The following is a 26297-nucleotide window of genomic DNA, read 5'->3' on the forward strand; positions in this document are numbered from 1 at the left end:
CTAGCCTTTTCCCTTAAAAGGAAAACTGTATGCATGCCTTGGGTTTCATGATAGAAGAAAGACAGGATATAAATGGAATAACTTTGTTCTCCCTTACCTGAGGCACCTGCTCAATGTCCCGGAGGAATATTTGCTGATTCCTGGAGACAGAGGTGGATCTGTGATAGTCTACTAACTCATTTAGAGAATTGAACTTTACCACCCAGAGGAAATACTTGCCAGCTCCATCTCGAAGCACCTTGAAGTGTTGCACATCATTTCCAAATCTAAGAAAAGGGAAAAGGAAGGACATACCCGAACTTATAACAATGTCTAGTTTGTAAGGTCAGATGCACAACAGGAGCAGTCTTGTTTTGTTACAATTATAAGTCGGGCTGTATATTATAGCTAGCTAACATCACCTGAGCTGGAGGCATGCAAATGTGAATTCAAGATTTTGAACAGCAGGGGGCAGTACCGTGCTACCAGAAGTCACTCAAAAATACATGACTGGTTTTGTGGTAAAAACGTAAGCTGTCTGAAATGAAGATAGTACTTCTCATTACTCCCAACTCCCAGTGTTACAATTTCTACCAAAGATTTACCTATTACTGTGTACGAGTGACTTTTCTGGAGGAGCTGGAGAACAAAACAGACCTGCTGAAGGACTACTTGCAGCTCAAATCAAAAACAACTCTTCCCCACAAACACATTAAAGCTTCCCACCTTTAAAGATAATACACATTTGAGAGTCTTAAATTCTATGAGATTGCATGGTAGAGCTTGACATAGTATCATTTTTTCTGTCATGTGCTGTCAAACTTGTAACCAAACTTTTTGAATATTCTCTGCTACCGATACACCTTTGGGGGGGGGGGCAGGGGCAGCAAATCAACTGTTGTGGGCTACTAAGGTAAGGGCCAAAATAAGGAATGCTTTGAACAAGAGGAGTACTAAGAAGATTTAAAAAAATAATAATCCACGTATCAGAAACAGCCTTTTGTTCACGTAAGTAGTTAAAAATGTAGGATACTGTGATCAAGATGCCAATTTTCCTAAAAAAATAATGAGTTAATAAGGACTGTACTTCGGAAAGGCATTTCCAGTTTCACCAATTCCAGCAGTGAGAGCAGAAAGCTAAAAAGCTAGAGTTTCTACAAGGCAAAAAGAAGAGCAACCAGGTCAATGAGTAACCATCCCATATCACTGTTTGATAATTATGCAAGATGTCCTACTTGCCTACACTGACCAAATCTGTACCCAAAATTCCAGATATTGCAGCCAGAAAAAGATCAAGTTTTCAGGAAGAAATTCTATCAATCAGGGAAGCAAATCAAGTGAGCTTAATTCACTGGGGCTGAGTTCCAAATGTACATAGAAATATAGTGCTAGAAGAGACCCTAGGGTCATCTAGACCAACCCCCTACACAAATGCAGGAAATTTAGTTATATCCGCCCCCCTCACCTTCCCCCAGCGACTCCTGCTCTACACCCAGAGGAAGGCAAAAAACCTCCAGGATCTCTGGCCAGAAGAAATTTCTTTCCTGATCCCAAAGTGGCAACTGGCATTACCCTGGGCATGTAAGATAGGGCCATGAGTGCCAAGTGCCGGCTCATCCCTTCATGCCCTTCCTCTCCTGATCTGTGGATATTCATACTGAGTCAGAGAATCATCATAGCTGTCAGGTGGCCATCTAGCCTCCTCTTAAATACCTCCAAGGAAGGAGAACCCACCATCTCCTGAGGAAGCCTGTCCACTGAGGAACTGCTCTGTCAGGAAGTTCTTCCTAATGTTTATCTGAAAAGTCTTTTGCTTTAACTTTAACTTGTTTCTGGTCCAACCCTTTGGGGCAACAGACAACAACTCTGCTCCATCCTCTATGTGACGGCCTTTCAAATACTTGAAAGAAGACTATCATATCACCTCTCAGTCGCCTCCTCTCCAAGCTAAACATACCCAGTTCCTTCATCCTTCCCTCATAGGACTTGCTATCCAGCCCCCGCACCATCTTTGCTGCCATTCTTTGGACATGTTCCAGCTTGTCAACATCTTTTTAAACTATAGTGCCCAAAACTGAACACAGTACTCAAAGTGAGGTCGAACCAGAGCAAAGTGGTATCAGCCCAAAATTGCATTTGCCTTTTTAGCTACCACCTCACGCTGCTGACTCCTGTTCAATATATGATCTATTAAAACCTCTAGATCCTTTTCACATGTACTACTGCCAAGACAAGTTTCCCCCATCCTATAAGTATGCACTTGATTTTTCCTACCTAAATGCATGTTTACATTTATCTCTGTTGAAATTTATTTTGTTAGTTTTAGCCTAGTTTTCCAGCCTGTCAAGATCATCCTGAATCTTGATCTTGTTTTCTACTGTAGTTGCTACCCATCCCAGTTTAGTATCATCTGCAAATGTAATGAACATACCACCCCATTCCTTCATCAACATCATTTATAAAGATATTAAATGACACAGGGCTCAGGACAGATCCCTAAGGCATTCTACTCGTCACTCCTCTCCAAAGGATGAGGACCATAAACAAGCACTCTTTGGGTGTGATCTCTCAATCAGTTACAAATCCACATAACAGTAATAAGATCTAAACCACATTTTACCAACTTGTCAACCAGAATATCATGTGAAATCTTATTAAAAGCCTTGCTGAAATCAAGATAAACTATGTCCACAGCATTCCCCTAACCCACCAAATCAGTAACTCTCTCAAAAAAAGGAGATAAGGTTAATCTGACATTACTTCTTTGTGAGGAACCCTGTGCTGGCTCTTAGTAATCACAGCTGTCTTTTATAAATGCTCAAGGACTGACTGACTGATGATTTGTTCCAAGACCTTTTCAGACGTCAAGCTGACAGGTCAAAAGTTACCTGGCTCCTTTTTCCCGTTCTTGAAGACGGGGATAACATTTGCCCAGCTCCAGTCTTCTGACACCTCATCTGTTCTTCAAGAATTCTCAAAGATGATAGACAGAGGCCCCACAATTACATCAGCAAATTCCTTTAGTACCCTAGCATGCAATTTATCTGCCCCTGAGGACTCGATTTAATTTAAAGAAGCTAGGTATTTATGTACCACCCCTATGTCTATCCTAGGCTGCAATTCTCTTCCTTCCTCATGTGATCTTTTCTTGCCACAGTAAGCATAGTTCCCCCTGCAAGGGAAGTCTGAGGCAAAGCAGAAATTGAGCAGTTCTGCCCTCTATCACCAGTTAAAATCTCACTTTTGTCTCCCCGAAGTGGGCCTATCACTTCCTTATTCTTTTTCCTGCTCTGAACATAACCAAATAACCCTTTTTGTTTTGTTTAGGATCTATTGCTAGCCTGAGCTCAGATTGAGCTTTAGCCTTTCTAACACTCTCTCTACAAGCACAGGCAATTTGTGTTCATTCTTGGTTACACAGCCCTCTTTCTATTTCTTAAATGTGTCTTTTTAAATGTTTAGACCTTTATGGAGCCACCCTGGCTTCAAGTTCCTCCCATTTTTTTCTCATTGGAATAGTTTGTGATTGTGCCTTCAATATCTCACTTTTAAGAAACACCCACCCATCTTGAACTCCCTTCTCCCTGAATATTTCTGACAATGGGATTCTTCCCAGCATAACTTTGAACTTGTTAAAATTAGCTTTTCTAAAATCCAACTACATACAGCTTTTCCATTACCTAAGATCTTAAAGTCCAAAATTGCATGGTCACTACTGTCCAGGGTGCCCATTACTTTCACCTCGTCAACCAGTTCTTTCCTGTTGGTGAGAATCAAGTCCAAGATAGCAGACCCCCTTGTTTCCTTCTCTGCTTTTTGGAAGACGAAGTTGTCAGCAAGACAAGTCAAGAATTCATTAAACCTTGCATTTTCAGCAGAGTCTGCATTCCAACATATATCAAGGTATTTGAAATCGCCCATGACGACGATGTTCTGTCTTTTTGAAAATTTTGTAATCTGGTCCATGAGTATATCGTCCAAGTCCTCTGCCTGGCCTGATGGTCTGTAGCAGACCCTCATCATAGTATCACTATTATTTCTTTCTCCTTTTATTTTTACCCAGAGGCTCTCAGCTCACCTTCCGTGTTCAGATTCAGGTATCAACCTGCTATAAATGTACTCACTTGACCGAGAGGGAGAAGTCCCCAGGAGCACTTTCACTCTCTCGGATGAGGAAGGCACCATCATGTCTCTGTTTGCCCAACATCTCCTCTGCTTTTACTCGGGGAATCTTCCCAAAAAACCACCTGCGCAGAAAGTTGAAAATTAAGCTCAATTCAAACTCTGTGGAAGAGGTAAGTTTGGATATGTGGAAATTCCACCAGATATGTGTGGAAATTTCACTAGATATAATCAACTTAACTGTTTTGAGGCTCCTTCTTAGAATCTTTGCTGAAATCTACAAGTAGTTAACTTCTGATCTCTGATGGTAAATTTTTCTGTAAAAATTTGCAACCAAACCAAAAAAAACAATGACTTGGGAGGAAAGACGATGAGAACAGTTTGCCTAATGGAAACAGATTTACAGCCTATACAGAATTATATTGGTAAACATGAAATGAATGATCTGTGCAACGTGGAGGGGAGGGCACTGGATAAGTTCACAGGACAGCAGTAAGTTTTCAGATCAAATGAGACCAGGAGCTCACTGAATTGAAAGCCTTGCTAACATATAAACTCACTCTCTTTACAGACACATCGGATAAAGTAAGCCCTGATTTTCAAAAATCTAGGCTGGAATAAATTGTTAATCTCTAGTTGTGCCACTCAACTGTTTTATTAAGCCTTACCAATTTCAGTAACTGGCAATCCACTGGCTTGAGTGCTACAATTCACTGATGCAAGCATAACGGATCTTTTCTGTTATCTCCTCCCCGCCCCCAGAAACATTTATTCCTCAGGTTGCAGGATCTGTGTGGATGAGCTGGGAGAAGGCTGAGCAGGGGAAAGGGTGAAATGGCTACTTCTTCTTCCCTAAGTGCAGTCCCACTGGCAGAGGTGGTAGAAAAGTGATTTCATCCCCTTCCTTCTCCCCATAGCAGCCTCCCAATCTGCGTGGCTATTAGTCCATAGGGGACCCTGTGACCTCAGGAATCATTTTTTCCTGGGATTAGAAAGGACTGTTGTGGGAAGGGGAATGAAGAAATGGTCCACAAGCATCAGTGCCTTCCACCAATGTACAGCAGGATCCGACACAGTTTGATGGAAGGGAGGTCACACAAATCCATCTTCAACGTTTATCTGATCCTTCCCTTTGTAGAGAGTTACCAGCACTGAATATGAAAGTGATCCACCACTACCATTTACGCTCTGTAGGAAAAGTTGTCTCTTACTGGGCAAACTGGGAAGCACATAAGGTTGGTGACCGATTCCCATCATTACATTACAAAAAGAGATGCATCTGTTCAACCTCCAATTTCACTTTCACATGCCAAATTGTATAGGAATTGCCACGACTCACACTTTTGTTTTTATATTTGCCACATGATATGGTTTATTCTTTCAAAATAGAGCTTTCCTTCAAATTTATGAACTGCTCAACCAACGTAAGAGTGATGTCACCCACCAGTTCCAAGCTTGTGCGTACATGCATTTTACAATGTCTTCTTACCATTCCTGGTAAGCAGCTGCCAGAGTAATTGGCTTAGACAAATCTTTTTTTTTTTTTAGTTTACACTAGCTTTTACAAGATGATCGTGCTGGAAGCTGAAGTCTGTGAAAGTAAATGAAAAACCTAGGGCTCATATACTACAAAAGTACTGTCACTCCCTTTCCATATGTAAATTGGCCTATGTTCCTGACTCAACAAGATCTACAACCAGAGTTTTCAGCCAATTATCACCATGGAACCCAGGAATATGTTTGTGGCCAGTCACTATGGAGCCATGTTATGCAGACCCTGGCTTGACTCGCAATCAGCATGCGAAGTGTGTCAGTGCTATGTAATTTAGGCAAACTCTCTTACTACTGGAGTCAGCCAATTCAAAACCACAGTGTGCTCTTTTACCAATGGGTAATGCAAATGGCTTGGAAGCCAAAGATTACACAGTGTATTAAATGAAAAGAGCGGCTGATGTGATGTGTTCAGCTGCTTTAACTAGGCCCATTTGTGATGCCTGAACACAATTTCTCCTTGATGAATGAAGGCACTCAAGGATCTGGTGGGGAAGATTACTAAGCCTGAGGACTTTGATAATACAAATGGAACTAGTGTTTGAATCGAGCTAAAAAACAATGTGGTGGATTTAACAGTGCAATCATTTTAAGTCCACAGGAGGAAGGCTCCTTAAGAAATGCCCAAAATTTTATTGGTACCAGAGGCATTTGCTACTTTTCTCAGCAGACTGGTAGGGCAGGATCTACCCCAGTGCAACAACATCTGCACATATCCTTCCTCTTAAAATATGCCTGTCTTTCTTGCTCTACCCCCCTGCCCCTGCAACTAGATTATACGTTCAGAGGGATCTTTCTTTTGTTCATAGTTTCATATGGGTAGCCATGTTGGTCTGTAGGAGAAGAGCAAGATTTGGGTCCAGCAGCACCTTAGAGATTGACTAGATTTCCAGGGTAATTCTAGATTTCCAGGGTAACTCTGCCTGACACTCCATGTATCTGGGAGCTTTGACTCTCGAAAGCTCACACCCTGGAAACCTGGTTGGTCTCTAAGGTGCTACCGGACCCTAATCTTGCTTTTTTGTTTATGTTATTCTGTAAAACACTTTGTGCATTCTCAGGACTGATTCACAGGCTAGCAACTCATAACTGCTAAAGTGCCACATTCCAGCAACACAAATAGTGGAATGCCAAAGTCCCTAGGTTTAGTAAGCTTCCACACAAGATCATTCCAGTTGACGTTCTCCATGGATGGAGAGGGAGGGGAATTTTTGCTCTTTCCTACTTCCTACAGCAGGCCTCTGACTCCCCTCTCATTCTGTTTCTGGATGTCCCATCACCCAGGAGGAGCATTTGGGGTACATTTGGGAATGCTGGAAATTTCTTTTGCCAAAGAGTCTGTGCAGGATTCACCTCAATAAGTAGTTTTGTTATCTGCCACTAAGGTTTTTTTCCACCCCGCGGGGGGTTCAAAATATGTGGATTTTACAGATTCTAACAAGCTTTCATGTTCTAAGAAAATATCTGAGGAACTGCATGAGTGTTAGACAACGAAATATAGGCCGACATATGGATAAATTCAAATTGTCAGAACAAAAATTAGTGCAGACTTTTCAGCTCGGCTTACTTTCCTGTTTTTGGGGCCTGAACAGCAGGCTCACAGAATGAACAGGCCTTGGTAGGCCCAAAGCAAAGCAAAACGATACAAGACTCAAAGGAATAGTGCTGCATCTGGCTGCCAAAAGTCAATAATCAGAGATGGTTTGACTAGCACGGGCAGAATATTTACTCTGAGCAGTGTCAAAGTGCCCAAAAGTCTGCACTGAGTTGAAATACAGATTTGGAACCAACCTAGAAGCAGGGAGTTCTTTGAGTAATTAAAATGCTTTGTTTTTCTTTTTCAATCACTTGAACATGTGTTCTCCCTACGTGAGTCTGGAACGGAAGAAGGCGAGCAAACCTTTTAAAAATGTATATATATATATGAGTGTGCATGTACATGTGTTTGTGTATATACATGTAACTTTAAGAAAGGCTGAAAATTAATAATTAATGATAAAGTTTTAGGGAGGGGGAAATCCAGGAGTATATATCAGGAAGCCTGCCAAAGGAAACTTTTGTAATGACAATTTTGAAATGACGCCTCAAGTTGGGGGGGGGGGAATTCTGGATCCCTTTTACATTAAATACTATTTTTAAAGTAATAAAAATATTTTCTGTAAGGTTCTATGATTATGGGATATGATACTGGTAAACTGGGATAGAGCTAAGAGTTAGAGAACCAAAGACCAGAATTAATAAGGATCTCTCCTTATGATGCCCAAGGCTTTGGAGAGTCAGATTGATAGTGTCAAGTAGTCGTCACTGTTTCTGAGCGGAATTTGGAAATGTAAAAGAGAACATGCTCTCTCTTCTGAGTCTGAAAGATTTTCATATTTCATAACCATCCTTTCAGTAATTATAGTATCTGCCAATTTCTGTTTAATTATTTGGTGAGTCTGCTTAAGAGACCCTAAGGAATACTCTTTAGGGATAGTGAATACTAGGGATAGCTTTCACATTTTTAGGTTCCTAAAATGACTTCTGTCAGAAGCCATTTGGGGGCAAATGCTAGGTCAGAATTTAGAAATAGTCTTGAATCAGCTATTTCTCTGAACTGGCATGAGGTCAGAATTCTTGGACTTGGCATAAGGAATGAGACTTCTGAAGGCACAAAAGACTTGAGTGTTTTACGAGGGAAAAGGGGATACCCATGTAAAGAATTTATGCCAGGTGTCAACATGTCCCTTGCAGAACCCTCAAACAGCAAATCGATGAAAATCCAAAAGTGATGACATGGTCATGTGGTTCTGACATAGGAAACCTTGGAATTGTATGATTGGTCCACTAATTCTAAGACCACAGGATCCACAATTTAAGAGTATAAAAATAGGAGTGTCTGCTCATGGAAGGTGTGTGCGCACTGTGGTGCAGAGGGGGAAAGGATTTCTTCTAGAGTTCTTCCTTTCCCCTCACCTCTTTGTGCAAATACCTTCTCCAGTCCCTCTTGAGGAAGCCAAGAACTTGCTGACTTGAGGATTCTTCAGCATGACTGATTCTTTGACTAGGCCATTTCCTTGTAAGGTTGCACTCTCTCTCTCTCTCTCTCTCTCTCTCTCTCTCTGTGACTGGTAAGATCATGGCATTATAATTATGTATTGCATAGCACTAGTAGCTAAAATAAGCCTGGTGTGTTCTTGAAATTTCTTTCTATAATGAGGAAATTGATGAGTTACGGGAGTTCTCTCATGTGACTGGAAGAAAGAAACTCTCGTTAAGCCTATGTATCAATAAAATATCATAAAAATTACATACTGTTTCATGACCAATTCTTTTCCTGGAAGTATCATTTTCCTGCCTGAGATTTCAAAGAACCCTTTTGGGAACCTGTTTTGCTGGAACACCATACAGGCTAACAATACTTCTGTCCTGTCCCCCCCCACCCCTGTTGCCCCTACAAACTAGCAAGCAGATCTAGGCATGCTATTATTCCATTATCCCTTGTTCCTAAAGAAAAGTGAAAAAGTGGAAGTGGGTAGTTTTCCAAACATATGCTGTGATCTCTCACATTGTTTCAGTGAACAAAAGCTCATTTCTACTAATTTATATCCGGATCTTATTGGCACGTGGGGCATTTGGTAGAATCCAAAATTAAAGATACAATAAACTTAATATAAGACCATATAGCTTCCAACGAAGATTAAGGAAAAGGGGGAAAAGGACTCAGCATCTTTCGTAGGTTAGTAGTGACCCTATTATTTTTAACAAAGGCACACTCTGACTACTCAGGACCTCACAGCCAACCAGCCGCACATCAAAACTTTTCTACAAATCTATTAGAAACAGCATTTCAATTGAGGGCGTACAGAAAAGAATTAAATGCATAATGTTCTCAACGTTTTTTTTTTTTTAAATACTCAAAGCCGGACCAATTACCACAGCAGTGTCAAAAATGTTGTACTGAGTGAAGGAAGTCTAGAGTCAGAACCACAACAACAAAAATCTGGGCATTACTGCTGATTCTACAAGGCTTTCACTGAATGCACTGACAGAGAACACATGATCCATTTTCCTTGTAGCTAATACCAACAACGGGCACTTCTACAAGCTTTGCTCTACATTAATTTAGCTTGGGGGCATCTCTAACACTCAAAACATAGTCACTGTATGTCTGAATCATACTATACAAGACAATGCTCACAAATCCACCGAGAAATGTTTTTTGAAATATACAGTTCAGAAAGAAGAGATCTGCTGTCTTGCACTGACATAAACAGGACTTCATAGTGCTTTAGTTTGACTGAATTGTACCCCAGGTTTTTATAGAAAAACACATTTCCTATTAAGAACCTGTGTTATCACACAATAGCTTCGTGCTTGTTTATAAAATAGTGATTACAACACTATTTTGATGAACCTCATCTTAGGATAGTTACTATTCAGAAAACTTTTTTTGCATATCACTTCTGTCACCCTCTGCAGCGGGGATTTAGTTACTTCTTCCAAGGTTTTCGTCATTTTGCTTTTCCACAAGAGAAATGAAAGGGAAAGCTCTAGTATCTCTTCCCCAAGCAGAAAGTATGCCAGAGACACAAAAGTCACAATATTTTACTTACGGATGTGGTTTCATTTCAATATAGTTTTTGGGAATGAAGCCATCTTTGCCGTTGAGTTCTGCCTTGTACCAATTTTGATCGCATTCTTCATTCAAAACCTGGGGGACAGAAATGATAGTTTTATATCTGGATAACACATTCTTAATATATCTTTTAAAAATGTGATTTACTAACAAGTAGTGGTTTCCAAGTTCTCTCATATCCTGCTCCTACAACCAAAACATTCTAGATTAGCTTATTCTATGGAATTATTTCAAAAATACAATTTGTCAGTTCTGTATTTAATCATCCAAGGAATATCTCCAACTGAACTTTGTCTTAAGTAAATCTGACATTTAACAGTCAATTTCATTACAAAATATAGGTTTAAGAGAGCATATCTGAAAGGATAAAGAGATTAATGCATCACTTGCATAAATGTTAGGCTCCATTCTGTAGCTTCTAAGACTAGTTCCCAAGAAATCTGAGTTCAAATCCCTATTGTGCTCTTGTAGCTTAACCTACCTCAAAGACTGGTAGGAGGATAAAAATGAGAGGAGGGGACCACATAACTCTTGGAGAATGGAGGAGATTAAAAAGAATCAAGTAAACAAGTGAAAATAGTCATTGTTCTGAAAACCTACTTTCTAGAAGCCTTTGGCCTGCTAAATACATGCATTTTTGTTTCATTGTCTCACCGGGAATAGGAATATACACATCTGCCCTACCCCTGTAGCCCACCCCGCCATGGCAAATGGAGAGCTCCATGGAGCTATGCCCTTCCCCCATAAGGAATTCCCTTTCCAAATAAGCAAACCTACAACAAAAGTTTTGTGTTACTTGTGGCTTTATATACAATACAAAACATGGATTACAAAGTAAAGACAACTGCAGAAAATGCAGGAGATACCTACAATAATCATTACAGTGGACTACAATCCTATTCCACTCTAAGGAGGCCCTCCTGGGTTATCCTGGGGATATAGTGGAGATTAGAATAGTAGTAGAATTCTACTACTATTCTAATCTCTTTTTTTAAAAAAAAACCCTTGAACGTTTCTGTTTTGCCCATTCTGAGGAATGACAGAAGTGCGGGAGCCTTGCTGAACTCCCCAGGCGGGTCATTCCACAAGATGGGAGCCTCAGCTGAGAATGTATGGGAACGGGCAGTTGATGATCTTACACATTTGCAGGGTGGCACCTTTAGAAGGCTTTGCTCAGATGAGCAAAGCTGTTGCAGAGGAGTACCACAGGAGAGGTAGTCTTGCAGGTATGTGGGTCCAAAGCCATTCAGGGTTTGTAGGTGATAACCAGAACTTTGAATCAAATGTGGTGATTAATTGGTTAACAATGAAGCATCTATACAATGGGGGCGATGTGCATGTTGCACCTGCTGCCCAACAGTACCCAGGTTGTGATGCTCTGCACTAACTGACGTTTCCAAGTTGCAGACCCACGTAGAGCCTCAAGTCACCATGGCAGGGATCCATGTGGCCAGAATGGCCAAGTCGTAGATAGGAAGCCACTGCCCAGGCTAACTGAAGATGAAAGAAAGCATTTTTCGCAGACTTATTAATTGGCTTCTCCATCAATAATACTAGATCCCTTGTGTCAGTAAGCATCAGGGGAGCCCACCAAATGGGGAAAGCACAGTGTCTACTGTTATTAACTCAGCCTTCCCAACCAACATTACCTCCTCTCATCAGGACTCAGTTTCGGCTTGTTTACCCGTAACCATTTAACCACAAGCAGTAAGGTGCTTGTTCAGGATCTCTACAGCACCATCAAGCGATTTGGATACAGAAATATAGAGCTGTGTGTCATCAGCATATTGATGACACTCAGCTCTAAAATCATGAATGATTTCTCCCAGTAAGGGTTTTACTCATTTTAAATCTGCAAAATTAGCTGACTGCTGCAAATGGTTAATGATTTTAGATCTTGTCTTATAACAGGTAAATCCCAAATGTTGGTGTCTACAATTAGACCACTGTCCCCAAATAAAATGCAAGTAAAACCTCCTATTAGCAATAAGTCTCCTTTACAGTTTTTTTTAAAAGTGCATTTTCATATGCGTTGTATACAGTGAGTATTGCTGTGCTTTGTACTGTATAAAGCCATATTAACCCGAGAGCAGGAATAAGTGCTTAATAGCTCTACTTAGAAAATGGACAAGGCATAAATTCTGATGATCTAGCTGAAGGTGTCAGCAGAAACCTGGAAGCCAAGCACTGTGTTTTATCAACAATGGGAGAGAATTCCATCACTCCGCGTTAGAAATGAAGCTGAAATTCTTATGGAGCTGAAAGCCAAGTCAGTAATTAATCACGCCAAATTGATGGGAAATAAAGCAACTGTTTCTTTTATGTCGGAACATTTGTGCTTGAGGATAGCTATTTTTAGCAGTTATATTTGAAACACAGAAACTGCCATGATATGGCCTCTGTCTGTATCTAGCCTAGCACTACGGTAATGTAGCAAGAGACTCAAGACTGCAGCCTGTCAGTTCCCAGTTTGATAAGCGATCCATTATCAACACAAATCCATCTGTTTCCATGGTAACAAGAGAAAAGGCAGCTTTTTCAGCAAAAAAAAAAACCACTAAAGAAACTGAAGAGGGTCTTAGTCTTGTATTATCATGAAGCAAAAAAATCCTCCCCCCCTCCCCCCCCCCCCAACATAGGTCACTTTTGCTGCCAAACCCCTCAGGCCAAGAAATGAGGCACATACAGGGAAGTCTAAAACTCTGCCTGACAAAGCTGTACTGTGGATAGTAGAATTAAGGCCATGCAGAATCTGCTTTCACACACTGCATTTTTCTTTCAAAAGCATGTTTCTAGTCCTCAAGGCTGAGGAAAAATGGCAATTCACTAAAAGACTGCAAACTGCACTAGCACTATTCATGGTCCTTTCTGGCCCTAGAAACATTCTTTTTCCTTCCTCCATCCTATCAATTTCCAACATACTCAAAATTCTGGAAAGAATGCCTAAACCAAGCAGTCTCACTAGCTATGTATTTCTATGCACAGTTTATTCAAATAGAGAATAGGTTTCACATTACAGAATTGGTTTTTTAAAATGCCAATTTCTAATACCCCTTACTCCAAGCACAAGACGCTCTTCCTACTTGAACCACACACTCTCATTAGCAGATACACATTGTGTATTTCAGACGTATTCTATTCTGAAACTCTAATGAGTTCTTCTCCAGGCAGCAGATGTCTTATATGTTTCCTGCCCATCAGTCAGAAAAGGGGAACTTTTGATGTCACCCACCAAAAGAGTTTACATGCCCTTCCAGCCAGAGCAGGAGCCCCTCAAAACCACATTAACAAAACTGCTGAATGTGACAACTATCTTAAATGTAAACAGAACAGAAATATGGGAAGCGGAGTGGTGTATCCTTTGATGTCTCCCCCACACCATGCTGCCTATGAGCGTGAACAAAGCACCCAAGTCACGCAAGTAATTTACTTGCTGTAAACATTTCCTTCTCTCCAGGATAAGGTGAGAGGAGTCTCTCCATTTTTGGGAAATATCAAAATGGTGTCATTTCCTAGAGAGGGCCTTACAGTTTACTGATACATTTTGGGCATTAACATTTGATTTACCTTTATCCCCAAAGCATCCTTTCCAGTAGAAATAAGATTAATCGTGCCATATTTCATGAATGTACTCTCAGATATTTACATGGCCATCCTGCAAACCTCCTCTACAGGCAGTTACAAAGGCAAGATTCATGTACAGTAGCACCTTAGAGACCAACTAGATTGTAGCACATTAAGGACCAACTAGATTTTCAGGGTACTCTGGAAATCTAGTTGGTTTTTCAGGTGCTACTGGACCCGAATCTTGTTCTTCTATTACAGACCAACACAGCTATCCACCCAAAACTATCAGTTACAAAAAGCTGTTAATGTAGAGGCACTTCTAACTGGGTGTAAAATTTGCCTACTGGTAGAACATGGCAAACTCTGGAATGCTGCTTTTCACCTTGGAAGTAACCTCAAAAACCTTCATGCCTAGGGCATACTGTTTGTGAGATTCAGTATTAGCCTTAACACTCCTCCACAAAAAAGTTCTATCAAGGTACAGCTTTAGATCCTCTTTAATGTACAATTTATACTTATAGCCTTTCCAGAATGTGTAGGATTACAGACTAGACACAGCATTAGAACCTCTGATTTGCAGATGCAAAGATTGTGTATTTTTCTGTTTTCTCTACTCCCACCAGCAATCTTTCCCAAGTGTGGGAGAGGTTACTCCTGGGATCACGGGACCCATGTGATCCCATGAGAGTCAAGAAAACTAAGAGGGAAATAATCCCTTCTTTCTTTTTCCAACAGCAGAGCTGCACTGACAGAAAAGGTAGAAAGGGCGATTGCTTTTCTTTTTGCACCCTGCTCAATGCTTGCAATTCATCAGGTGCATGCACCCCTCTAGACATCTGTATCTGCAAACGGTACCATCATCCATCATCAGTTCTAACAGGGAGTAAAGTGAAGTATCTGTAGAAGAAGAAAGCATCACAGAGAATGCCCCATGAGAGAGTTTGGGGCCTGCACATCCGCACTCCTGAAGTCTCCTGAGATAAACTAGAAAGGACTGAGTGTAGAGAGATCAGCAGAGTCTAACCGAAGAGGTGAGGGTAGCCCTTCATGGAAAGCGCGCACACTGCCATTTCTAGAATAGTTCAGGCAGAAACTCAGCTATACTTCCACAACAGACATCCCAGCAATAGACAGCAGCTTTGGATATCTGAAAAAGGGCAACTCAAAGGATATATTTTAAATGGGATCTCTGTCTGTCACCCCTGACACTGGATTGGAGTGGGAGAGAGAAGAGGAATGGTTTAGCTGCAAAGCTGTCTGGTGCAGTCTGTGTTCAGGTCACAGGGAGAAGGTGTGTGTGTGTGTCGGGGGGGGATAGCTTTTCTCTCTCCTTCCTTGGGGAAATTATTGGTTTGGTACAATGCAGATGTTTGGCTCTCTGTGACTGCTTCCTATCCCAAAATGAGGTTTCAGATCCCTCTTCCCTTCCTAACCTGGGCCTGGGATTAAGCTAAAGAGGACAGAGGACCGAACCAACTCCCCCTTCCCAGAATAAGGGGGGGGGAAGGCATCTAAAAATGGAGTTCACTTGTTCCAAAGGAGCCATACAACTGCACCAGGAAACAAGATCTAGTTTGGGGGCACAGGGAAGACCCCCCCCCATTTCAAGTCTCTTTTGCCTGCAAGTCTACCAGGAGGATCTTCTACAGGTGGAGATTATTTACCTTGAGGAGAACCTAGGTTTTCCGTATCAACTGCCTTAACTATTATAAACTTTCAATAAAGAACATATCACAACATGATTTATAGTATTTTCAAATTTTGCTTTTCTGTATCTGAGAAATGCATATGTAGTTTCTCTCACCTACAATCTATACAGCTGTGTTGGTACCAGCCCAAGTACAGCCTGTTAAAAACTCCCACATTCATTTTAACCAGCCAAAGAAAACTTAAGTCAGTTTAAAGAAGTGGCTTGCCCTTTAAATCAATCTTTTGGTCCCGAGGAGCTAAACCTTGCAAAATAGCATATGTTTTGTTGGATGCTTGTTGCCCAAAAGTAGAAATATCACCAGCATTGAAAATCAGGGTATTCCAAATGCTGCAACAGAAACATCACTGACTGACTTCTACATCAGCACTACTTCATTGTTTTGCTAAATGGAGAGCTCTATTTTGTGATAAATGATCAGGGAGAAAATATCTAGAGCTATAATCCATCAAGGCCGACCCTGCTTAGCTTCTGAGATCTGATGAGATCAGGATTTCCTGGGCTATCCAGGTCAGGGCCGGCCTTGGTTAGTAAATGGATAGGAGACCTCCAATGAAGGCCAGGGTTGCAGAGGCAGGCAATGACAAGCCACCTCTGTTAGTCTCTTGCCATGAAAACCCCACCGGGGGGGGGCTCGCCACAAGTCAGCTATGACTTGAGGGCAGGATTTCATTTTCATACTCCATCCAAGTTATTTGCATGTACGTGTGAACGTGTAAGAAAGCCACATGCACAGCTACAGCTTGCTATAATATCTAAATTTTAAAGTCAATTTGTTTCAGTGGCTGAGACTCAGTAAAATGCTATGAAGAAATGTGCACCTATATAGGCATGCGCAACGTTTCTTGATTATTATCTAAAAACATGCTTTCAAGTAGCTTGACTCATCATACTTGCAGATTAAATCCCATGAGCTCCTCCACCCCATAGCAGTTTCTTAAAAAGAGGAAGCAGAACATTTCAGCAGACAAAAAACAGGGTTTACTGTGAGTGCTGACAAAGAGCATGAGCCCTTCATAACTAGCAACTACTTGCGCTCAGGATGTTATCAAGGAAACAGAATACAGAACATCCTTCCTTATTTCAAACTCAGTCTCCATTTAACTGTGGAAATGAGGAATACAGAATTTACAGAGCTTGCTTTTATTCTTAGGGATTGCTGCAATCAGTCTTTGTTTAAATGCCTCCTGGTCAAATACATGCTATATTCTATTTTCTTCAGTCTATATGTTTGTTTAGGTCCAATTCTGTAGTCACACTATTATTTAAGCACATACGATGTATGTAGCATTTACCCTAGATCTTTGTTCTCCAAGTAATAACAATCACATCTGGATAGATTCTTGATTTTACTCATATACCTCTCAGCACCATTTCACAGCAACTGTTTGCTATCTATAGTCTATTGCTTTTTAAAAATGCTGCCCTTCTACCCCAAACAGCATTCAATGCAATGCAAAAATATAGACGCAAATGCAATATGACAATTAAAACTGCAACCGATAATGTGCACACAAAGCCCCATAGATAAAAAGGTGAAACATAACAACAACATTCGATTTATATACTGCCCTTCAGGACAACTTAATGCCCACTCAGAGTGGTTTACAAAGTATGTCATTATTATCCCCACTACAAAACACCCTGTGAAGTGGGTGGGACTGAGAGAGCTCCAGAGAACTGTGACTAGCCCAAGGTCACCCAGCTGGCTTTAAGTGGAGGAGTGGGGAATCAAACCCGGCTCTCCAGATTAGAGCCCTGCGCTCTTAACCATGACACCAAACTGGCTCTCATGAAGTTAGTTCAAAGGAAGCAATGAACAGGCAAATGTATGATTTATGCCAATGTATTAAAAAGAATCCAGTATTTCAGAGCAAATAGTTTATAACCTAATTGTCCTTCAATACTTGGCCCCTTTCTCTGTGTTGCTATGACCACTGAGCATCCATTTTGTTGGCATTAGCCTCTACTCCTTTAGTTTGTAACCAACCCACCTGTCCTGCCAATCACAGAAAGGTCTGGTCAGCCCTGGTCCAAGCATTATTCGGTGAGAAGAGAAGATAAGCCTTAGTTGGAGAGGGTGGGTGAAAGATAAAGTAGGCAAGACTGGCTTGGAGAATAGGCAGGAACTTTGCATGAGTAAATTTTAATCGTGAAATATAACAGCTGGCTAGCTTGGTGATGGAAAGGTGTATTCCTGGTACCAAACAAAGGTCCATAGGGAAATGACCCAGCTAAGCATTGAGATCCTATCAAGTTGCCACTGGGCACAATACTCTACTGTCTGCTTGGTCGCGCCTAGCCATAAGACTTCAGGTGATTTCTGCCTGTAACTTAATGAGATTTTTCTACAAGAAGAACTCTCTAAGCTTCTACCTGCTTTTTTGTAAAGCCTTCCCCCTTAAAAGCCCTCCCAGACTTGTCTCCTTCCTGTCTCCCCTGCTCCAAGCTGATCCATGGGCTTGTTTCCATCTTCCCCTGAACTTCAAACATTTCTATTATCCTCTGGCCCTCCAATAGCAAGATCTGTTTCTCTTCATTTGAATTTGTGCATGACTTTTGAACTGCATTACCTGGGTTTCTAGCTGACTTATAGCACCTCCTCCTCGAATTTTCTCCTCTAGACCTTTGGATTACTGCCTGAACTACTGCCCAGATTTCTGCTGGGCTCCCTTGCCATGTTATCCTCTCTGGAACTCTGAGGGTTGCGTGGTTCACTGGATGCCTGACCACTTATACACCCTCCAACAGCAAAGGATACACAATTATCTCCCTCTGTTCTCCTCTCTCATCAGCTCTCCATTCTGTTGCACAGCATGTCTAGTGCACACGTTTCCTTGAGTATGCGTACGACAACTGTTTTGGTGAATAACTGCAGCACATTCTCCCAGCCACAGCATCTTTCCCCAGGCTAGGTGGTGGAAGGAAAAACGAAGGGTGACCTGCGGCATCACTATTTTTTAAAACCATCCTGCCATGAAAAGAAAGCTATTCAGAATCTCAATTTCCATTTTGAAATAAAAGCGTTAAGAGAGTCTACAGACAGGATGCACAGGAATGGTGCTTTCACCAAGGAAGCTCTGAATTTCATGACATCTGAAGTTCATTATAATACCACTGAATGATGCAGTCCTTTCTTTCATAATCTAAAATGAAGCATATTGGTCTTATGGACACATCTGTTACTGTCACTACCTTACAGTGGCCACATGAGGCCAATTGTCTAGTGACAGGATTCAAAGAAAGAAAAGGAAGGAGATAGAGATACCATGCCTGCTCCGAGATTAGTTCAAAGCTCGTTTTGCTTCTTCCATTCCCATCTTCAGAGATCTAAAAGTTTTCCATGCGAGGGAAGGTTCTTTTTTCCACTCTTTTATTGATTAGATTGTGATTCTGGACAGTTTGTTTTAGAATTTAGTATAAACTGTTTGCTTACTTGTAACTAAGTGGTCTACTGGCCATCTGTGCAGTTAAAAATTCTGTACCTGGATAGAAGCCACTTTGGAATAGTCTAGAACTTCAGTCAAAACATTGGTTAAATCCCCACCGCCCCAAGGAACAGATTTGCCTTGCCACACATTCTTTTGGGAAAGGGGCAAGTGCCTCAGCAAATTCCTGGTTCCGAGTGGCAGGAGATTAAAGTGCAAATAGTGGGAAAAGAAGATGGGCTGTGTGAAGATTATCAGTTACAAATCAGCAACAGGGTAAACTCTGGAGTTGGAGGCAGTGGAGTGATTGTTGTAGTTATTTCCGCTACCTCAAGGATTTCTCCCTCAGATAGTGAAGCTGGCAAAGCAGGTCTGTGTCTCACAGATGGAGATGGCGATCTTGGAACCATCTTAAGATCTGAAGGGGCTGCTGGAACCAGGGCTGAAGAAGACCTTTTCTTATTTTGTACTTGCCTCCAGAATGAACAGAACGAGACTTCCCAAGATGTTTCACCTTCATCTTTGTCGTTTGGGCTGGTGGCTCCGACTGGCTTCTAAATGGAACCAATCTGGGCACAGATGGAACTGGAGAGTCCCTGGAGCCCGAATCAGGTGTCAGAGCTGTAGAAGAAACTGAAGAAGCATGTTTGGGACGTTCTGGTTCATTATTGCTGGTTGCCAGAGCTGACAGAGCCTTTCAGGGCCGATTCCCATAGTGCAGCCTTAAGCTGGGATGCCCTTTTGTGGCATGCCTTTAGCATAGACTGTTCACACACAGCACACCTCAAGGTGTCATGTGCTTTGCCGAGACAGAGGAAAGACTTATCATGCGTGTCAGATTGGGCCACCTGCATTCCAAAGTGGGAACATTTCTTGAAGGGTGCCCTTGACACCATGAAGTTGGGAGGCTGAAGACTGCATCCAAGAAAGAAGCCAGGAACCAAAGAGAGAAGTGAGAAATAGCCTTCCTCAGCAGTGGCAAAAGAAGAACTGAGGGAGGGAGTGCTTGCCTGCCTTTTTATAGGCAAGCTGGTGGGGAAAGTGTGCAAAAAGGAGAGGTGAGCATCTCATGCTGTTGGATTTTTTAGAATGTCTGCCTCTGGACTACGCACACGCTGCTTCCATGTGAGACTGCACAGAAGCCATGACAATGAACTGTCAACCTGAAATACAACTGGACCACAAACCCTGTTAATACCCAAGATAAAAGAGTCCAAAAATCCCTTAACTATAGTAGAGAAATTAGGATTGAAGTGATGCTACTGTACAAAGACATCTTCTGCTTAGTCTCACAGTATAGACTGGCCTCTGGGCTGTTATGAACATGATTATTGGAATGAGAGGGTGGAAAGGAACTCTTTCAAACAGGTTCAGGGAATTCATCCATGACTGGAGCGATGGCAGAACCAACAAAATAGTGAGGAAGATTATTATCCAGAATTGGACTACTGAGTTCTGTTGAAGAAACAAGCCAAGATTAGCCAAGAGCATCCCAGAAGAAGTAAGGAAGATGACTGAACTTCCAACAAGATTGCAAAATGGAATTGTTTAGAAGGTCTTCTGGAGCATTATGAGAGTTTTATGACAAAGTTTGACTGATTATAACTCTGGTTTTTCATATTAGGATGTGTTTTTCTGGAGTTTCTAAAACCGTTGATTATGTGCTGTTACTATGCATCGTTGTTATCTGCCCTGGGTCTTAAATATAAGTTGTTTAATTAACTTTGTTTAAAGACAAAGATGCTCCAAAAGACATTGTTGTCTGGGGATCTTTTTGTGTTCACCTACAAGACTAATGAAAACAAGGAGTATTACTCAGCAGCAAAATCGTTATTTCAACAGTAGCAGCAAAATTATCAAACAGGGAAGCACGCAGATGCGCAGGGGATATAACAGATCATATATTACACATTATGATCTGAAAACAGGCTCATTTGCTAATTTAAAATGAACTGAGTCATGAAGTCAGCACTATTATATACATTTTAGATAGTTTTACAACTGTGCAGGTTTACTCAGTTTTTAAAAATTTGTAAATGTGCTTGTTGTATCTAAAGTTCTCATTACCTTGCTTAAAACCAGTTAGTTAAACTTATCTCCTATCATTTCCAAATGTCAGTAGTATGCTTTCTTTCGCTTTTCCCTGCTAGAATTTATCTTAAAGATTTATATTCCCCTTTTCAATTGAATGGTCACCAAGGTGCCTAACAACAGATTCAAGTAGATTGTCTTCCTCAGATCTGGATTCTCAAGGCAACTGGCATTTAGAGCAGAGTTCTTTTGGGCAAGAAGGGGTGAATGCAACCTTCTTGCTGCAGCTTGTTTTCCAGCTAATGGCTAGAGTGGAGGGGGGGAGAACACTCCCCCCATCTTCCCTTTGAAATCTTCCAGGGGAGCGGGGGTGGGGATGGGGACAGGACGGACAGACGAATGGATGGACAACCTCCTAGGATACTTTGAATTTCGGACCATGGGAAAGGCCAGAATGTCTTTCCCCTTATATTCTATTCCTATTACACTTTTGTTGTTGGTGGAGCTACTATATTCAGATTTGTGGTGCATTCTCAAAAAGACAGAACATGCAAATTAGAGACAAAGGCACTGCCACTAAAATCTGTAGGGATCTTTGTTGGGAAAGGATGCTAATTTAATGCAAGTTTTTAACAAACGGCTGGTTCGTGCAATAAGAAGAGTTTCTGGGTCAGGTAACAGCTACCACCCCCCCCTTCCAGAAACCACTCTGAATTTCTGGGATTTTCCTTTCCTGTTTGTTTTGGCAACTCTTGTTTTATCTTGTCATGCCAACAGCAAGACTTATAAGATGATGCTAATGATGTTAAGATAATCTTTTGGCACAGTTAACTGAAGTACTTACCTTCTGTGTTCTATTCCACATTCCCAGCTCCTTCTACCCCCACCCTTTAGGGGACAGCACTGAGCCACTCAATTAAGGGTGTCTGGTTATTTATCTTTTTTTGTACTTCTTATCAGTATTGTGTAATGGTTAAACTGTCAGATGGGGACTGGGGAGATCTGGGGTTAAGCTCCCATTCAACCATGAAGCTCACTGGGAGACCTTGGACCAGTTACTCTCTTTCAACCTAGACTACATCAAAGAGATATTGTGAGGTTAAGATGCAGGAGGGGAGAATAATCTATGTATACCACCTTGAGCTAAAATTGTGGGCTAAAGCAGCCTATCGTGATCTTTCCATATTGCATTATATCTACACAAGTTTTAACCAGTAGGGGAAGATGTAAGAACTCAAAATGTCAGTCTTCACCTTATGTCAAAAGTGTAACAAGCTTAATGACAGGTAGAAAGACAAGGGGAGGGCATCCCGTAATGTGATACAATTGAAAGCTGAAAAATCCAATTTCAGGAACCATGCATCGTTCACACAGGCAACCATTAAACAAATGTCTTTTCAAGCTTCCTCCCTTCAACCATTGGCAAGTTTCACACAACGGAGTAAGCTAGACATACAATAGTGTCTGATGCATAAACATTTTTGGGCTTAATGTTCAACTCAAAGATGCATTGTGCAGTTCTAAAGCTGGCATATTGCATTCTGAATTAGTGGGGGGGGGGGATTTACCTCTGGGAGAATTTACCTGCATGTCTATTTTTTAAAAAAGGAAGCATGAGCTAAGATTTGCCATTCCTAGATATCATTACTTTCATGAGTACTGAAGAAAGGGTTAAGCAAGGAGGTTTTCCCCAAACCTAGAAAACTTACCAGAATGAGATCAAAATAATACTATTACTACAATCTGCCTCACACATATACAGCTTGGGTCTTGTCTAATCATTCCATTCCAAAACAAATGGGGAAGTATGACAGAGATAAGCCAATTTCCTAGAATAAACAGTTTTTCAAGGTTTGCCCCCAAAACAAGTCAACATGTTTTTTTAGTTCCTTGCCTGTATCACCATTCTGAAACAGAAAATATATCCATCCCTGATGTTTAGTTGTATGTACATTTCCTTAAGTAATGGAAGTGATTGATTCTAAGAGACTGGTATCTCTACCAAACTCTGGTTTAGATCCATAAGTGGAGTTCCGCTGAAGGAATGTTGCTTCCTCACCTTTTCCTTCCTTCAGCAGTCCCTTGTGCACTGCGAAAAACAGGTGCTGAAGGTTGGGGGACCCCATGGAGACAGTCTCAAACATGGCACAGGAGTCTTCAGAAGGAAAACAGCAGAAATCCTTCCCTTCCTTATCTCACCTTCCCACCCAATTAAGGCTCTCAAAGCAGCAACCAGGTAAAAAGGCATTTAAAATCAACTTTAAACCACAAGTTTAAATTGCATTTTTTATATGTAAAATCTTGAATTGGGCCTTGAAGCAAACTGGAAGCCAGTGTAGATGGAACAAGACTGGAGCGATATACCTGCAAAATATACCATGGACAAGGTAACATTTTAGGTCCACGCTCTTAAATTTGCAGCCAAGCATAAAGTTGAATATTTTCGTTGTTGTTAAATGGCTGTTTAAGAACAGGCTGTTTGAATACACACTGCCTTTTGTGTACATTTCTGTTTTAATGGTTAAGCTTCTGTTGACCAAATGGAGAGGAAGGAGCACATGGAAACTGAACCCGAGATTGTTTTATACAACAAATCTTATATATTATTGACTGCATCTTTATCTCTCCTTTTTTCCAAAGCATTTAGGGCAGCATACACGGCTATTTACTCTCCCATTTATCCTCACAACCACCTTGTGGGGTAGGTTAGGCTAAGTGAAAATGACTGATGTAAACTTACCCAGTGAGGTTCATGTGAGTAGGGTCCCCCAGGCCTAGTTCAAAAAAAACTACCACAGGGCTGTTTTAAAATGCAGTTAACATGTACAGCTGAAGTCTTGGCTAATCATTCCATTCCAAGATAAATGAAAGCGTTTAAGGGTTTTACAGGTATATAAACTTATCCAACCTTGGCACCTGTTAACTGTATACACCTGCAAAACCCTTAAAAGCTGTTTGGGAGAGGGTTAGAAGTAAAAAGTATTCCTCTAAAAGACTGATACATTCTCCTTATCCTTAAAAGGTTTTGATTCATAATGCGAGTTCATCCCAGATCAAATCAGAAAGGCAAGACACTAACTCAGTCCTTCCTTATGTTGGTTCCGTTTTCTTAATATTACATATAATCACAGAAACAAAAAGAGAGAAAGGAGATGAAGATACGTTATAGGGCTAAATCCAAACTGCTTTTTAAAAATGTGAAGGGTCTAGTACCAATGACAATTTTCATTTTAATCACATTTGATTTCACCATTCTGTAGGAAAGCAAATTTGTCATTACGTTTCACAATACCTAGACACCTGCAGCCTGAAAACACACACATTGATGGAATGTTTCTTTTGTGCAGATTTGCCCCTCCCCTTAATACTGCTCCATTACAAAGCTGAAATTTATTTTCAATTTAAAACAACAAAACCTGTGTTTTGAGCCTAAGATCATTAGAAAACTAATAAACTCTCATAAATTTTAAAGGGAAGCATCTCAAATCTCCAGAGCATCCAAGGATCAGTGTTTTTTGTGAAAACCAAGACAACAAAAACAAAAACCCATGGGATATTTTGTACCTCATATGTTAACATGGACTGGAGTAAGAAAGCACCCCAAAAGTCAAAATCAGTATAGCTGGGGGGGGGGGGGGTGTTACAAAAAAAAAAACCACTAAGTGGCAAGAGGCTGTACTTTGGGGGAGTTGTTTACTAATGTGCATGCAAATGCTGTCAGAGGGAAAAGCTGCACAGACACTTGCATTCTGTCCAAAAGGTGCAACTGGGATAGAAAATTCACCACAAGATTGTCTTCAGGGTTTTAAACATACAAAAGCAGGGCAAAAATTTACCAGACAAACACTAAGAGTGGCTACAGCTGAAACCATTATATATATACACCACAGAACTTTTCTCCTACCACCATCATCAGTCTTTACGACGAAATGTCCTAAACCCATTCTTCTGGAAGAGGTCCAAAACGCGGAGAAGCTCTTTTTACCTGCCTCTTGTGCCTTGGGAGAACTATATTTGAAAGAAGCACTTTCTCTGTGAAGCACCTGTTTGAAAGTTTGTTTGCCTTCGTATGATACATTAGCTTTAGTATGACAACTACACTTTGGGAGACCACTCAATACCAGGAACTAAGGTTTACTGTTCTTTTAAAACATGATTTAGCCTCTTGGGATGAATCATCTGCTTCTGTGCTGTGGAAGTATTAGTTTTGTCTATTCCTGGAAGAATAACTATGTGACACTGCTGAAAAAATTAGCATCTTTATAACTGATGACTAAACTGTTGAGGGGAACTAATCTCTTTAGTAAATCATTTGCAGCAGCTGTCCTGGAGAGCAGCATACCCCCCCATTCTTTTCTGTGATTTTTTTAAAAAAAACTGTCTATTGTTGCTGGTGTTGTAAATGGCAATTTAGGTGGCCTGCTTTATATACATTGCTTATTTAACTCATTCTATTTGATAATTAGTGGGTATTTGTACTTCTGAGGAAAGAGAAAAGGAGGCCATTTGGTTTATTTTAATGAGGAATAATTTATCACCTTTGTTATAGTAGAGAAATAGCTCTAAAACACTGTATTGCATAAAAATTATGCTACAGTTTTTGAGTGAACCATTTCTTAAGCACTGCCCCAGGAAAGTGCTCACTAATGACATCTAAGTTTTTAATCTTGGTGAATGCCTTTGCCGGCCCTATCTGAGTAGCCGCAGCATCGGGAAGCATGGCGATTCTGGTGTCCACCTTTCCTGCTGCACAAATCTGCTCTGTGCCAGTCGCCAGCACAAGGAAGGGAGGTGTAAATTATGACTGGGAGGGTGGAATGGGTAGAAAGCACTGAACAGGCTGTTTCAGGAGAGTTTTTTTGGGGGGGGGGTGACTATTATCCACATTGGCATTACTCCTTGGAATCTGGTGTCCTGTTCTGTAATGCATGTGTTGAACTTGTTATATCAAGGGTATCATGTTTGTGTAGCATTTGTCAGCATCATGTAACTCCTCACATTACAACTGTTGCAGATCTGGGTCAATAGAAGCAAAATGACATGATGAAAAATATTAAATATTTAAGTTAAGGCAAATTAACCTCAATTTTGGATTTTCAACATAGAGCAGAGTCATGCAGACAGGGGCTCTGCATTTGCTGAAACTTTTCAAAGCAGACTGAGTTGTATGAACATACAAAAGCAATCCACTGCATGTGCTGGTTAGGGTTGCCAGGTCCCTCAAGTCTCCCAGCGGAAGACTGGGACGGTAGCTCCTATCTCCTTGGCACTTTTCTTCTTGTGCCCGTGCGCG

General features: G+C 41.0%; 1 protein-coding gene across 1 annotated transcript in view; it reads right to left on the reverse strand.

Annotated features, from left to right (window-relative positions):
• The window catches only part of GRB2 (growth factor receptor bound protein 2), a 75511-nt gene that overhangs the window by 3450 nt on the left and 45764 nt on the right, over window positions 1–26297 (reverse strand). The window contains exons 3-5 of the mRNA XM_054977137.1: window positions 10248–10345; window positions 4104–4226; window positions 98–266 (exon numbers count right to left, since the gene is read on the reverse strand). Of these exons, the coding sequence (XP_054833112.1) occupies window positions 98–266; window positions 4104–4226; window positions 10248–10345 (390 nt within the window). The remainder of the gene's footprint in view (window positions 1–97; window positions 267–4103; window positions 4227–10247; window positions 10346–26297) is intronic.

This window comes from Eublepharis macularius, chromosome 4 (assembly GCF_028583425.1).
Source record: "Eublepharis macularius isolate TG4126 chromosome 4, MPM_Emac_v1.0, whole genome shotgun sequence".
Lineage (NCBI taxonomy): Eukaryota > Metazoa > Chordata > Lepidosauria > Squamata > Eublepharidae > Eublepharis > Eublepharis macularius.